Below are 14,725 nucleotides of genomic sequence, written 5' to 3'. Positions count from 1 at the left end.
CTTATTTATATTTATTCAAATGTGTTTTTAACGAATGACTTGATGTTGATAATTCATATAAAATGTCATTATAAGTTTAACCTCAGCATGTTTGGTTGATGTTTTGAAATGTTACCATCAGTTATGCTGATGCACCTTTTTACTGACCGGATCTTCAGGTCAGATGATTTATCAAATTTATCAATTTATTGATTTATTTATCAGTTGTAACTTCTTTGATTTCAGTTTCTGGATTTTCTTTTTAATCTGTTTTCTAAATCAACAAGTTTAGTTGAGCTCCACAGCAAACATCAGGTTTCTCTGTAAGCATTTTGTCTGTTTGGTTTTATTTGTTCTCACGTGAATTCATTCATTCATTCATTCATTCATTCATTCATTCATTCATTCATTCATTCATTCATTCAGTTTCAGGGTTTTGTTTTGATTCCCAGTCGGGTTTCGTTGTTCAAATCTTTTCTCTTTAGTGAAGGATTTCTTTATTTCTTAGACTTTGAATGTCAAACATTCAGGTTTTACTCAAACTTATCAGGCCGGAGCAGAATGAAGGAGGAGAACCAGAACCCAGAACCGGACCTCCAGAACCCAGAACCGGACCTCCAGAACCCAGAACCGGACCAGCCAACTCTACACAGCTGCCTCCAGACCCAACCGGGTCTTTCAGTTCAGGTTGGTCTCAGTCCAGGATTTTTTTTTACTGGATCAAAACTTGAGAGGAAATAAATTCACATCAGTTTATTTGTACATTTTCACAGCAGACGTCGATTTGAGGTAATTTAAAAAAAAACAAGATTTCACTTCAGTCACATTCACTGGCTGATCCTCATAATCAGGCAGTGCAAAGTAAACTCAGATTATTATTCAAAGAAGCTTAAAAAGTTTCTATCTAAGGAAACCAGCAGGTTGCATCGAGTCATTGACTTGGAGCATCACTCCTCCTGACCAGCAGGGGGCGACAGTTAATGCTTCTGAGGGTTTTTCTGTTTTGTCTTTTTGCTGTTTTATTTTCTTCAGTCCTTTATAGCAGCTTAAGTGTTTAATTCTAACCTCCGAGTCCCAGAATACATTTTAAAAATACGTTGGTTTGACAAAAGCATGATTTTAGCTCCAGTGCTGCTAGCTGAACCGTTTCAGAAGATCACCTGATGGAGATCAGTATAAACATTTAATATTATTTCAAATTAAAATATCTGTTGAAGAAATTAAATATTCAACACAAAGGTAAAAACATACAATAGCCCCTTTCATCAAACACACAGGTCAAGTACCAAGCTGGTCCCAGTTTTTCTCCTCTTACGTTTTATTTAATTCTCCAAAACATCTACAGCTGAAACCAGATGAATATATAAAGACAGATATAATTTATTCTCACTGTCAAAAGTTAAATCAGATCAAACTTCTATTGTTATATGAAAACTTATTCAGAACTTTTTATGTAACGTTTTGAATTCAGAAGTTTTCACACATTCACTCAGTTTCATTATAATTATCTCTTAAACTATCATCAACTTCCTGTCTGAATGAAAGATGTGTCCAAATTCATCTTGTTAGTTGTGTGTCTCTTATAAATATAAAAAAGTTTACATTTCTTTTAGACTAGATGGTGTTTACCTCTCCCTCTGTGTTGCCATAGGAACAGACCGGCGCTCTGACCTCACCGTCTAAACGGACGGCTCGTCGTCAGACTGAGCCGCTCAGCTGTGACCAGTGTGGAGCAGTTTTTCCAGTCAAAGCCAAATTACAGAGACATCAACGAATCCACACCGGAGAGAGACCATTCAGCTGCAGGCAGTGTGGGAAGTCTTTTATTGATAAAGGAACCCTTCACAACCACGAACGGCGCATTCATCAGGAAGAAAAGCCCCACAGTTGTGACCAATGTGGAAATAGTTTTGCTTTGCTTTGCAGTCTGAAAATCCACCAAAGAATTCACTCTGGGGAGAGACCGTACAAGTGTGACCGCTGTGGGAAAACCTGTCGGCAGAAAGGCGATTTACTGCGTCACATTGTGACCCACACAGATCAGAGATTGTTTAAATGTGAAGTTTGTGGCAAAGTGTTTAGTCGCTCAGGGACCCTGAAAGTCCACATGAGGACACACACCAAAGAGAAACCGTACAGCTGTGATCAGTGTGAGAAACGGTTCAGTAAAAACTTTGGTCTGGTGAGTCACAGGCGATCCCACACTGGAGAGATGCCCTACTGGTGTGAGCTCTGTGGGAGGCGCTTCGCTCACAAGTCCAGCCTGAGGACGCATCAGAAATATCACAGCAACTGAGAAGGAGCCATTTTGTTTTTAATAAATTCTCTTTGAGATAAATGGGCTGAATGGAGTGTTTTTGAAGAGTGGTAAATATGATCTAAAAAATCATATAAAATTTAATTGATTTTTTCAGTTAGCCAAGGAATTATAAAAAAAATGGGTAAATTATACATATGCTACCCATTCGCTAACAGTAAAAACCATTACATAGGAAAATAGAGTAAATTATACCCCTGAATCTTAAGTCCGGTGCTCCAAAGTTGTGCATGCGTCAGAATGAGCAGGACAGGGAACTCTGCATCTCTCTGCCATCAAACTGTCAGCTGAAGGTAAGCTGTTTGTGAATAATAGCGCGAAGGCAAATTGTTACCTCAGATTTATTAGGTACTTTTTTCAGTGTGTGCTGAATGGAGCGTTGGAGAAAACTTTCAGTTGATCTCCAGAATAAGGTGCTGAGAGTCAAAGTTTCAAGGAACAAATACTTTACTGAACGTCTGCAGATGGAGAAACTCTTGACAACGTCAGACTGAGCTCCCATTGGGTGAGGAGACGTCCTGTCTCTGTAGAGCTCTTGTCATGTCACACAGGTGTGAATGGAAACATCAACATGTCAACCGATTCTGAGAACCAAGTTCTTATTCCAAGAAACTGAAAGGTGTGATGTACCTCATAATGACAGAGATGGATCTGTAGGTGATTCACTGCATATCCTGTAAGGTGGGTGTCGATATTTGATCAGCAAATGTTCCAGCTCATGTCTTGTTCTCTATTCAGAGCTGCTAAAAGCTGAGCTGTAACTGAGACGTAAGTCTAAGCAGCTTCCTGCTTCACACTGAGCGAGGCAGGAAGCTGAGCCTTTTCCTGCTGAATCAGTTTCATGTACAGACATTTGTTCTCTGCACACATTTCTGCTGTTCAGTAAGTATATCAGGCTTCAAATAAAAGCATTAACACCTGGAGTTTGTTGTTTCTTTAATGTGATGCTAAAAGTGATGCTACATGGATATAAATATATGTATGAGCTTCACTAAGCTCCAGAAACTCTGTAAAAGTTGATCCCAGGACTGTGAGAGTCTCAGCTTCCTGTGTTGAAAGTAAGCAGAAAGTATTCACACCCTCAGAAAAGTTTGGCACCCTGGTCAGTTTTGATGCTCATGAGGTCAGGAACCTGAGAGAGAGGTCAGAGATGATTTTAATTCAACAGAGGCTATGGTTGCTGCTGCAGCACTGTCTGTCTGCTGCAGCACTGTCTGCTGCTGCAGCACTGTCTGTCTGCTGCAGCACTGTCTGCTGCTGCAGCACTGTCTGCTGCTGCAGCACTGTCTGCTGCTGCAGCACTGTCTGTCTGCTGCAGCACTGTCTGCTGCTGCAGCACTGTCTGTCTGCTGCAGCACTGTCTGCTGCTGCAGCACTGTCTGCTGCTGCAGCACTGTCTGCTGCTGCAGCACTGTCTGCATCTTTAACTAGAACGGTGGTTAAAATGCTATATTTGTTTTTATTTATACACATTTACTTTGTGAAAATAAGAAGTGGCTTTTCCACATAAGGTTACATCTGTCATATAAAAGAGATTCTACAAGAAATCGTACATTTATTTATATAATATGAGTAATAAGTACAAAAAACAAACAAGACATTGTGAACTCTGTGTGAACTCAGCAGCGTGTGAGTCCCTGTGTTGTTGCCCCGGCAACCAAAACATGCCGACCTTAACCACCTGATGCTTCGGGTCGGGTTTGTCTGACCCGAAGCTTCAGGGTCAGAACCTTCTGTTTGTTCTGAATGAACCAGTAAAAAAAAAAGAAAAAAAAAGAAAAACTGATTTAATATCTGAATAAAAAACATCCAACAGCCTGATCCACCATCTTTAATACGAACATCAGAACCGGACTGAACATCAGAACCGGACTGAACATCAGAACCGGACTGAACATCACTTCGTGCAGAAACAGAAACCACCTTAAATAAAAACAAAGGAAACTGGAATAACTTAAAAAATATAATAACATTTTTCAAAGATAAAACTGATACTTTTCTTGCTCTGTTAAAGCTGTAAACTCTGCTGGCGGTCCAACAGAACCTCTGCTACATTCTGGGTCAATGAGCCCATTGACACTTCCTGTCACTCATCACTTCCTGTCACTGCGAAAGGAAGTGATGTCACAGCTGAGTCAAACAGCTTCAGGACCGCCTCCAGGTGAAGATCCGCCACTGATGGCTCCTCTGGGTCCGACCGGACCAGAACCGGTCCTCCTCACGTCGGTGTAGACGGTGTCTGGACCAGAACCTGAACAGAACCACACAGACTGGTCAGAACCAGAACAGAACCAGAACCAGTCTGACTCTTGGTTTGGACCCGGCCGGACCTGTTCTGAGACGGTCTGCTGGCTCAGCACTGATCCGGACCTCACTGTAGGTGACGTCATCTTTCTCTGCAGCTGCAGGAGAAACAGCAACTTTACCTCTGACTGAAGCTCACAGTAACAACAAGGAAACTACAGGAAACATTGAAAGCACAGCATGACGGTGTCTGACCTCGGAGCTTCCTCTGAACGCATCGTCTCCCCATTACAACCAGTACCACCAGAACAGAACCGACCGGAACCAGAAGAGACAGGAGGAGTAGAGGAAACCGGCCAGCAGGGGGCGCTGAGCCTGAAACAGACAGGAAACAGCTAATGGTTATAATCGTTAGCCTTAGCTGGGAGAAACAGAAGCAGATCTGAAAGTAGTTATGGTTTAGAGTCAGACTGATCTGGACCGAACCGACCCGCTCAGCCATGCTAACACATCATGCTAACATACCATGCTAAGACATCATGCTAACAAATCATGCTAACAAACCATGCTAAGACATCATGCTAACAAACCATGCTAACACATCATGCTAACAACCATGCTAACACAGCATGCTAACATACCATGCTAACAAACCATGCTAACACAGCATGCTAACATACCATGCTAAGACATCTTGCTAACAAATCATGCTAACAAACCATGCTAACACATCATGCTAACATATCAAGCTAACAAACCATGCTAACACAGCATGCTAACACATCATGTTATCATAACAGGCTAACATATCAAGCTAACAAACCATGCTCACAAACCATGCTATCACATCATGCTAAGCCCTTCCTGTTCTGCTCTAAACCATCCCGCTGTGCTCTACAGGAAGTGGAAGTGTCATGCTCTGGTCTGACTTCCTGCTGATTCCTCAGGATCTTCTTTGACCCGTTCTGAGCTCCGTCTGACAGCAGCTCTTTATGCTACTGTCTCTTTAAATGAGGCTCAAGGACACTTCAATGTGTGGCAGGGAGGGACTGGAACCAGCCTCTAAAAGTTTTGGGACTGTTGGAAGAAACCACAAAACTACCTTAAAAGGTCAGAAGAAGAAATTTGGGTTGAGGTCACGACCCTGTGGGACGCCACGCTTCAGATTACCAGACCTTCCACAGAGATCCTGCTGGATGGAGACTCTCCCTGACCGCTGATGCTGCACTTATAGAGGCCTTCATCAGAGCTGGAGACATGGAGGAGGGTCATGTGACCTGATGGTCCATCACCAATGAAGGAGCCATCTTTATAGAAAGCAGCTGGGAGGTTGTGGGCTGGACTCTTTGCTCTGCAGCTCAGAGTGACGTCATCTCCCTCCATCACAGGGAGGACAGGACTCTGCAGGATCACTGATCCACCTCAACACAGAGACAAACTACAGCATTTCATCCATTTCCACACAGCAACACTAACTCCACAGTCTGATCTTACCAGAGACAGAGAGCTGGATGCTGCTGCTGCTGCTGGAGGATCCAGACATGGACTCACACCAGTACAGGCCAGAGTCATACGGTGTGAGGTAGCTGACGCTGCAGGTAGAACCAGCTGGTTCCCCCCATCCTTCACACTCAGTCCTGGTGTCTGTGGTCGTGTTTCTCCTCACAGTCCATCCAGCAGAGCAGATCATAGAAACCTTTTCTCCTTCAAAGAACTGAGACCTGCTGGGACTCACAGTCAGAGCAGCTGGAGGGAAACAGGAACCATCAGTCTGGACAGTGAAGAACTTTCTGGACTGAAAAACGACTCAGCAGGTCGAGTCCAGAGAAATGAGTCGATGAAGCTTCAGGACTTCATGAGTTTCTGATGCCAACAGGAGTTAAGAAGAGGAAATCTTTACCCACCTTTGTTGGTTCTGTGGCTCAGTGATGAGGTCAGTGATGAGGTCAGTGATGAGGTCATCACTGGAGATCAGAACAATAGTTTTAAACATGATTTAAAACTGAAAGTCCAGTAGACTCAGTTCTATTGGAACCAGAACTTCATCATCAGCTCCGTCTCCAGCTGCTGTGGTTCTAATACTGTTGTTTCCTTCAGTGGTTCTTAGTGCAGCGCCCCCACAGGCCAGGAGGGGAACAGGTTGGTTTGACTCAGAGAACCACAGCAGCTGGAGGTGGAGCAGATGATGAAGTTCTGGTTCCAGTAGAACCGGGTCGACCGGACCACCAGGAGGGAACCAGCCTCAGAAACATAAAACATAGACTCAGTAATCTGTTTCTGACTTTCCTCGGGTCTCTGATGTTAAAATCTAAAACTGTGAAGCCAGTTGAAGCTGAACCTCATAAATCAGACCAGAACCTTTCAGAATCCGGGTCGTACTCACTGAGCAGCCGCAGCAGAGACGGTACCGCCATGGTTTCTTCTGATGAAGAAAGATTTTCTTATGATGGAAGGAAAAACCACTTCCTGTCTCCTGACAAGCAGGTCTCCATCAATCAGCCAATCAGAGGCGTCAGGAACCAACAGATGATCAATAAATAGAAAAAGATTTAAATTCCTGCTGAGCAGCAGAGCAGGAAGTCAGACAGATCTGGTCGATTCTCCTGCTTCCTGTCTGCAGAGAGGAAACCACTTCCTGTCTGCAGACCCTCTGACTGGAAACTCTGACTGGTGACGGCAGGATGTGATGACGGGGAGAGCACAGCGTCAGGAACCCAACCAGAACCAGAACCCACAGCTCCAACAACCAGAACCAGAACCCACAGCTCCAACATCCAGAACCAGAACCAGAACCCACAGCTCCAACATCCAGAACCAGAACCAGAACCCACAGCTCCAACATCCAGAACCAGAACCAGAACCCACAGCTCCAACATCCAGAACCAGAACCCACAGCTCTAACATCCAGAACCAGAACCAGAACCCACAGCTCCAACATCCAGAACCAGAACCCACAGCTCCAACATCCAGAACCAGAACCAGAACCCACAGCTCTAACATCCAGAACCAGAACCCACAGCTCTAACATCCAGAACCAGAACCCACAGCTCTAACATCCAGAACCAGAACCCACAGCTCTAACATCCAGAACCAGAACCCACAGCTCCAACATCCAGAACCAGAACCCACAGCTCCAACATCCAGAACCAGAACCAGAACCCACAGCTCCAACATCCAGAACCAGAACCCACAGCTCCAACATCCAGAACCAGAACCAGAACCCACAGCTCTAACATCCAGAACCAGAACCCACAGCTCTAACATCCAGAACCAGAACCCACAGCTCCAACATCCAGAACCAGAACCCACAGCTCCAACATCCAGAACCAGAACCAGAACCCACAGCTCCAACATCCAGAACCAGAACCAGAACCCACAGCTCCAACATCCAGAACCAGAACCCACAGCTCTAACATCCAGAACCAGAACCCACAGCTCTAACATCCAGAACCAGAACCCACAGCTCCAACATCCAGAACCAGAACCCACAGCTCCAACATCCAGAACCAGAACCAGAACCCACAGCTCCAACATCCAGAACCAGAACCAGAACCCACAGCTCCAACATCCAGAACCAGAACCCACAGCTCTAACATCCAGAACCAGAACCCACAGCTCCAACATCCAGAACCAGAACCAGAACCCACAGCTCCAACATCCAGAACCAGAACCAGAACCCACAGCTCCAACATCCAGAACCAGAACCCACAGCTCCAACATCCAGAACCAGAACCAGAACCCACAGCTCTAACATCCAGAACCAGAACCCACAGCTCTAACATCCAGAACCAGAACCCACAGCTCTAACATCCAGAACCAGAACCCACAGCTCCAACATCCAGAACCAGAACCAGAACCCACAGCTCTAACATCCAGAACCAGAACCCACAGCTCTAACATCCAGAACCAGAACCCACAGCTCCAACATCCAGAACCAGAACCAGAACCCACAGCTCCAACATCCAGAACCAGAACCCACAGCTCCAACATCCAGAACCAGAACCAGAACCCACAGCTCTAACATCCAGAACCAGAACCCACAGCTCTAACATCCAGAACCAGAACCCACAGCTCTAACATCCAGAACCAGAACCCACAGCTCCAACATCCAGAACCAGAACCCACAGCTCCAACATCCAGAACCAGAACCAGAACCCACAGCTCCAACATCCAGAACCAGAACCAGAACCCACAGCTCCAACATCCAGAACCAGAACCCACAGCTCTAACATCCAGAACCAGAACCCACAGCTCCAACATCCAGAACCAGAACCAGAACCCACAGCTCCAACATCCAGAACCAGAACCCACAGCTCCAACATCCAGAACCAGAACCCACAGCTCCAACATCCAGAACCAGAACCCACAGCTCCAACATCCAGAACCAGAACCAGAACCCACAGCTCCAACATCCAGAACCAGAACCCACAGCTCCAACATCCAGAACCAGAACCAGAACCCACAGCTCCAACATCCAGAACCAGAACCCACAGCTCTAACATCCAGAACCAGAACCCACAGCTCCAACATCCAGAACCAGAACCAGAACCAGAACCCACAGCTCCAACATCCAGAACCAGAACCCACAGCTCTAACATCCAGAACCAGAACCCACAGCTCCAACATCCAGAACCAGAACCAGAACCAGAACCCACAGCTCCAACATCCAGAACCAGAACCCACAGCTCCAACAAACACAGAACCACTGGAGAACCTCAGGGTCCGGTCCTGGGACTGACTGAAGGTCAAGAGGTCAACAGAAGACAAAGAGTTAGAAACTCTGAGTTCTGGACCTGGAGCTTCCTGCCTGCAGGTTCTATAAATAGTAACAGGAAATGATGTCACACCGGGCCAAACCAGAACTCTTCCTGTTCTAGTTCTGATCAGGAAGCTTTGAAATGGAACCAGAACCGGTTCCTCCTGCTGGACCTGAAGGTTCTGCTGTTTGAATTAAATATTCTCCATCACTGGATCCAGAGTTTCATTGGGCCTCCATGTTGGAGTTCTGATCTGGATCAGAACCCGTTGGCCCGGTTCTGGTTTCTCTTTTGACTCCAGCAGGTTTTTATTTTCTGTATGTTGGAGTTTTAGTTTCTAGTGGAAAATGTTTGACCAACACAAAGGTTCTGTTTCATTTTGGACCGGTCCGTCCAGAACCATCAGAACCTCCATATCGGAGAAGCTGCTCTGAATCAGAGGGGAAACATTCTGAGCCTGAGGAATCTGAGGAATCACCTGGAGATCGACTGGTTCCTCAGAAACGTTCAGAGGGGAAACGTAGAAACCCTAACCCTGACCTGGATGACCTCTGACCTTAACGACCTTTGACCTGGACGACCTCTGACCTGGATGACCTCTGACCTCCACTGGAGTTCCAGAGGTCAGCAGAGTGCTGGTTGGAACCAAAACACCAAACTGGAAACTTTTATCTTTTATCATCCAGATTTTTAGTAGAAAGAGAAAAATGAGAATCATGTCTATGATTCACTATGTTTGATTTATTGATTTATTGGTTTATTGCGGCAGAACCAGGCAGAGCTAAAGGTCCAGTTTCAAAATCAGAGTTTTCTGAAGTAAATGGAGATGTTTTAGAGGAATCTAGAGTTTGTCCCTCCTCCTTCCTGTAAACTCACAGTCAAACTCAAAGTGAAAGTAACTCAGGTATTTAAAGCTCATCTTCTCTCCGCTCTGCTCTCAGTCTGTACTGAGACCAACTGATCCTGTTACCATGGAAACCAGCTGCTGGTTTCTGGCCGTCTCCCTCATTTACCTGGCAACAGGTGAGTCCATATGAACTCAGTGACGACTTCATTTTTATTAATATAATTAAATTACAAAACCAGCTAATATTTAAAGTAAGAAGGGAATGTGTGTGTGTGTGTGTGTGTGTGTGTGTGTGTGTGTGTGTGTGTGTGTGTGCGTGTGTGTGTTGTAAGGTTTGTTCTGTCTCGCTCCAGCGCTGCATTAACTCCCACCAGGTCAGCCTGGACTTTGATTGGTCCGGCTTCTTCAGGAAGAATCTCCAAATAATCACCAACAGGAAGTCACAGCTAAAGGCTCAGATCCCTGGAAAACCAGGACTGGATCCCAGGGATCCGTTTGGAGGAGAAAACTGGAAACGGAGGCTAAACTAAACTAGCTTCTAGTTAGTTTAGCCTCTAGTTAGTTTAGCCTAATCTAGGCTAGCATCTAACTAGCTTAGAGGCTAGCCTAGATTTATCTTTTCAAATAAATCTGAAAAGATTCAAACAGAAAAATGAGCAAAAGTTCATAAACCAGATTAATGAGTGATAAATTATTGTTGCTTGACAGAAAAAAAGAAAATAAAGAGTTTCAGGTTGATTGTGATCCTGGTTGGAGCGAAACCAGAACCAGATGATCCTCATGAGGCGTTTCAGGGACGTTCAGGATTAAAAAGAAGGAAATTTACACATAAAACTCAGAAACTTTTAGATTCATCTCAGAAATTTTCTAGAAAAACTTGGAACTTTCCAGAGTTGAGAATTTTTGCATTTTGGAAATTTTCAGTTTCAAAGTCGACTCAGAAACGTCGAAAAGTCGACTCAGACTTTCTGAGTCTTTTCTGAGTCGACTCAGAAAAGACTCAGAAAAATGTCAGAAAAAAATTTTCTGACATTTTTTTTGTCAGAAAATTTCTAACATTAATCTCAAATTTTCTGAGTTTTGTTTTTTGGTAGAAATGTTCTCGATTTTTCTGGCTGAAGATTCTGGATTTCTGAGAGAGAAAAAATGTCTGCAGAGCCACAAACATCTGGAGCCCTGAGGAGCCATCTGACCTCTGACCTCATCCGACTCCTCCACCAGCTTTTCCACTGAATGAAGCAGAAAACCTTCAACATAATAAAGTTTAGTTAAATGAAAGTGACTTTCCGTTTCCTTTGATCGGCTCTGATTTACATGAACGCATCATTTCTTCATCAGTGGATTCTGTGTTTGGTCAGAACCGATTCAGAACCAGAACATCCGGTTCCAGAGACGAAACGGTGCAGAACGTTCCAACATGGCGGCTCCAACAAATCAGGATTTCTCCTGAAATCTTCTGGCGGTTTCCGGTCAGCTTCCTGTCCTCTGAACTGTTCTGATGTTTGTGTGTCCAGGCCAACAGGAAGTGAGCGTGTCCCAACAGGAAGTGAGCGTGCGCCTGCTGCAGGACGTGACGTTGGCGTGCCATGGCGGCGTGGCGAACATCTCCGTCCTGAAGTGGAGCCGGTCGGACCTGAGCGGCGGCGGCTACGTTTACTTCTACAGGAACAAGCGCAGCTTCGAGCGCTACCAGCACCGCCACTTCCACGGCAGAGTCATGCTGCGGGACGCCGCCATGACGGGCGGAGACGCCTCGCTCATCCTGAGGAACGCCAGCTTCCTGGACGCCGGGACCTACGAGTGTCACCTGCAGGGGCCGGGCCCCGAGGTCCGCTGCTCCGTCAACCTGACCGTCACAGACATGGGTGAGTCCGGGTCCGGTTCTGGTTCAGGTTCCGTCTGAGCGGTTCTGATCCAGCTGCTGGTTTCTGTTCCTGCAGTGGAGACGCCGGCGGCCACGATGGACGGCGGCGTCCGGCCTGAAGATGCTGATGGAGACGGTGGGAAGGAAACAGGAACAAGCAACTCCATCGCTGCTGCAGCAGGTGTTGCTGCAGGTGTTGCTGCAGGTGTTGCTGCAGGTGTTGCTGCAGGTGTTGCTGCAGGTGTTGTTGCTGCTGTAATTGTTGTTTCCCTTAAAGTCACATTACAGAGAAAATATTTTATGTCGATAACCTGAATGACTCCTTTCATCTATTTATTTATTTAAAATGTCATTTTCACTATTAAATATAAAATAAATCTTCAAACTGTGATAAAATGTAAAACTTTTATTTCTGTTAAGAACTTTAAAATGTTTGAATGCCTGACAGGAGAAACATTTTCACCCTGAAACTTTAATAATTTTGGATTTTTCGTGAGATGATGACATAAATATAAAAAGTTTTATGTTGAATGATCAGATACTAGAGGTGTGCCGATCGATCGGTCACCAATCATAATCGGGCCGATTTCCGTGAAAAAGTGCATGATCGGTGATCGGCGATCATTGGCTCTTGTTGCCGATACCGATCATCTCATTTCCAGCCTGTCTGTGCAGCTGGTCTCCTCTTTCCTTCACTGCGCAAACGCGCAGCAACAAATCCTAAGCGATGTGGAACTATAACGCACTGAGTGAATGGAGAAGTTTGCTGCGTGTTGTGGTGGAAAATTAAAGCAGGTCAAAATGCATCAACACAACGAAGCTAATACGACATAAAAACAATGAGATACTTGACGGAGTTTGGCTACATCGAGGCTCACTGCAGTAAAAAGACATATGGAGGATCAGATAGCAGGTAAAGCAGCGCACAGCTACAAACACTCACCGGATTAGCATGACGGTCAGAAAGCTAAACAAATAACCTGGAAAATTATTTAAGTCTTCGAGCTGCGATGTCAGACGCTGGTTCTGCTCTCCTGTTGAACCGCTGCTACGCTACAGGTAGTAATATCTGACAGACGGAGCTTCGCTTCTGCTCCACCTGGTAGTGACTCTCACACCGAACCTGCTTAAAGCTGCAGCATCTAACTTAAAAAATACATTTTACATACGTATTAAAACTTTAGTTGTCCTAACATGAGACAGATAATCTCTAAAAAATAATCGATCTCCTCCCTGATCTGCATAATTACTCCGCTCAGTCAGAAACAGCCAATCAGAGCTAGCAGTAACCAGCTAGCCGCCATGCTAACAGGAAGTTTTCATTCAGTAACTCTGGATTGTTTATTGTAATGGAACCTGTTTTTGCCTTTGAATGTTAAGTTTTATACTTGAACTTCTTGGCAATGTTGAGAGGTTTTATTTTGGCTCTTTGCATTATTTAGCCTCTTCAGAGCCTTCATATGTTATCAGTCTGTTAAAGATAGTTTTATCAATAGCAGTACAATTTGCACAATGCCTGTTTTGTTTAGTTTTCTTCTTGGAAAAAGTTATTAAAAACAAGTTTTTGTCTAAATTAAGGTGAATTCATGGTTCCTTTTTCCACATAATGTAACTGGTAGTGTTTATGATAAAAAATAAATAATAATTATGTGATCAGTATCGGTGATCGGTATCGGTGATTGGCCCTCATGGGCGATTGGTATCGGTATCGGCAGGAAAAAACCTGGTCGGCACATCTCTATCAGATAATTATCAGTTATTGATCGATAATTCAGCCTCTGACAGAAACTGACTCAGGATTTACCTGAAGTGGTTTTAGCTGAAGCAAAAGTGAAGCTCAGGTTTCCACAGGAAGCAGATTTATGACTCAACTGTTCAGTTTCACTCTGACTCATTCATATTCACACATCAGTCAAACTGAAACTCAGTTTATGCTTCTTGGATCAGAACAAAAGTAAAAGCTTCTCATTGTTTGAGAAATATTCATATTTTAGCTGTTATCTTCTTTTTATTGCTTTGTAATAAAATATGAAATGTTTCATAAAAACACCAAAACCCAAACATTTAACTCGCCGCTGCAGGTCAGTCGGTACTTGGAATAACTTTGGTTTTAACGTTGTTCTGAATATTCATACTGAATATTTATTTTGTTCTTGTTATTTTTAAAACACAAAGTAAAACAAACTTGTTTCAGTTTCATTCTGACTTTTATCTGTTTTGTCTTATTGTTTATTTCTGAATCTCCAGTTTTAAAGTTTCTTTTCTCTGTATTTAAAACTATTTAATGCTTTTAGAGGTTTATTTAAAAACTACCACTAGAAGACAGAATGAAAATGTAAATGATTCAGGTTTTACCATTTTAATCAAACTTTCTCTGGTTTCCGGGCTTTTAATAGGCCATTTGGGCCAGAAAATCCTCCAGTTAGTCTGAATGAAATAAACAAAGAGGTCAAAGTTCTTCAGATTCATCATTTTAACTTTTAGCACATTAATTTATTGAAGCTTTTAGATTCAACAAGATCAGATCAAACAGCTCCAGAGCAGGACGTTTATGTAGCCGATGAAAAATCAGTCAGATAATCTGAGAGGGCAGAAATGGAGAACATTTACTGAGGTACATTTTAATCCACCTGAACCATCAGCATCCAGTCCTCTGCTGTCCTGCAGGCTTTAGATGAGCCACAGGAACAAAACACTGGAATGAAACGGCTTCATTT

At 44.1% G+C, this 14,725-nt stretch overlaps 3 protein-coding genes and 1 long non-coding RNA gene across 5 annotated transcripts; 2 read left to right on the top strand and 2 right to left on the bottom strand.

Moving 5' to 3' along the window:
* Positions 1-434: 434 nt before the first annotated feature.
* Positions 435-3,198, top strand: LOC106930348 (uncharacterized). Its single transcript, XM_015007813.2, has 2 exons — positions 435-666; positions 1,631-3,198. The coding sequence occupies exons 1-2, from the start codon at positions 541-543 to the stop codon at positions 2,273-2,275; spliced, it is 771 nt and encodes a 256-aa protein (XP_014863299.2). The 5' UTR covers positions 435-540; the 3' UTR covers positions 2,276-3,198.
* Positions 3,199-3,731: 533 nt separating this feature from the next.
* Positions 3,732-5,142, bottom strand: LOC148154448 (uncharacterized). The gene is made up of 3 exons (XR_015766115.1): positions 4,796-5,142; positions 4,627-4,698; positions 3,732-4,547 (listed from the first exon to the last, which is right to left on the bottom strand). It is a non-coding gene; the product is annotated as an uncharacterized LOC148154448 (long non-coding RNA).
* A 314-nt stretch (positions 5,143-5,456) lies between these two features.
* Positions 5,457-6,610, bottom strand: LOC106908623 (Fc receptor-like protein 4). Its single transcript, XM_088015716.1, has 3 exons — positions 6,445-6,610; positions 6,035-6,286; positions 5,457-5,961 (listed from the first exon to the last, which is right to left on the bottom strand). The coding sequence occupies exons 1-3, from the start codon at positions 6,500-6,502 to the stop codon at positions 5,702-5,704; spliced, it is 570 nt and encodes a 189-aa protein (XP_087871842.1). The 5' UTR covers positions 6,503-6,610; the 3' UTR covers positions 5,457-5,701.
* Positions 6,611-10,185: 3,575 nt separating this feature from the next.
* LOC148154447 (butyrophilin subfamily 2 member A1-like) lies at positions 10,186-14,207 on the top strand. 2 transcript variants are annotated; one of them, XM_088015664.1, is made up of 4 exons: positions 10,186-10,320; positions 11,659-12,009; positions 12,085-12,213; positions 12,250-14,207. In XM_088015664.1, exons 1-4 carry the CDS (start codon positions 10,269-10,271, stop codon positions 12,321-12,323), a joined length of 606 nt encoding a protein of 201 aa, XP_087871790.1. In that variant the 5' UTR covers positions 10,186-10,268; the 3' UTR covers positions 12,324-14,207. The 2 variants fall into 2 exon arrangements, with proteins under 2 accessions (XP_087871790.1, XP_087871789.1); XM_088015663.1 differs by having other exon boundaries at positions 12,085-14,207.
* The last annotated feature ends 518 nt before the right edge of the window (positions 14,208-14,725 follow it).

The sequence above is a fragment of the Poecilia mexicana genome, unplaced genomic scaffold (genome assembly GCF_051168715.1).
Source record: "Poecilia mexicana isolate PSO_F unplaced genomic scaffold, ASM5116871v1 scaffold_18, whole genome shotgun sequence".
NCBI classification, from domain to species: Eukaryota; Metazoa; Chordata; class Actinopteri; order Cyprinodontiformes; family Poeciliidae; genus Poecilia; species Poecilia mexicana.
Note: the sequence above shows the minus strand (reverse complement) of the source record. Positions and strands in the feature narration are given on the sequence as shown.

Coding starts and splice junctions, on each gene's coding strand:
- LOC106930348 (XM_015007813.2), top strand. CDS start 541: ATGAAGGAGGAGAACCAGAACCCAGAACCGGACCTCCAGAACCCAGAA. Junction 667..1,630: donor AACCGGGTCTTTCAGTTCAG/GTTGGTCTCAGT, acceptor GTGTTGCCATAG/GAACAGACCGGCGCTCTGAC.
- LOC106908623 (XM_088015716.1), bottom strand. CDS start 6,502: ATGACCTCATCACTGACCTCATCACTGACCTCATCACTGAGCCACAGA. Junction 6,287..6,444: donor GAGCCACAGAACCAACAAAG/GTGGGTAAAGAT, acceptor GTTTCCCTCCAG/CTGCTCTGACTGTGAGTCCC. Junction 5,962..6,034: donor CATCCAGCTCTCTGTCTCTG/GTAAGATCAGAC, acceptor CTCTGTGTTGAG/GTGGATCAGTGATCCTGCAG.
- LOC148154447 (XM_088015663.1), top strand. CDS start 10,269: ATGGAAACCAGCTGCTGGTTTCTGGCCGTCTCCCTCATTTACCTGGCA. Junction 10,321..11,658: donor CCTCATTTACCTGGCAACAG/GTGAGTCCATAT, acceptor TTGTGTGTCCAG/GCCAACAGGAAGTGAGCGTG. Junction 12,010..12,084: donor CCTGACCGTCACAGACATGG/GTGAGTCCGGGT, acceptor CTGTTCCTGCAG/TGGAGACGCCGGCGGCCACG.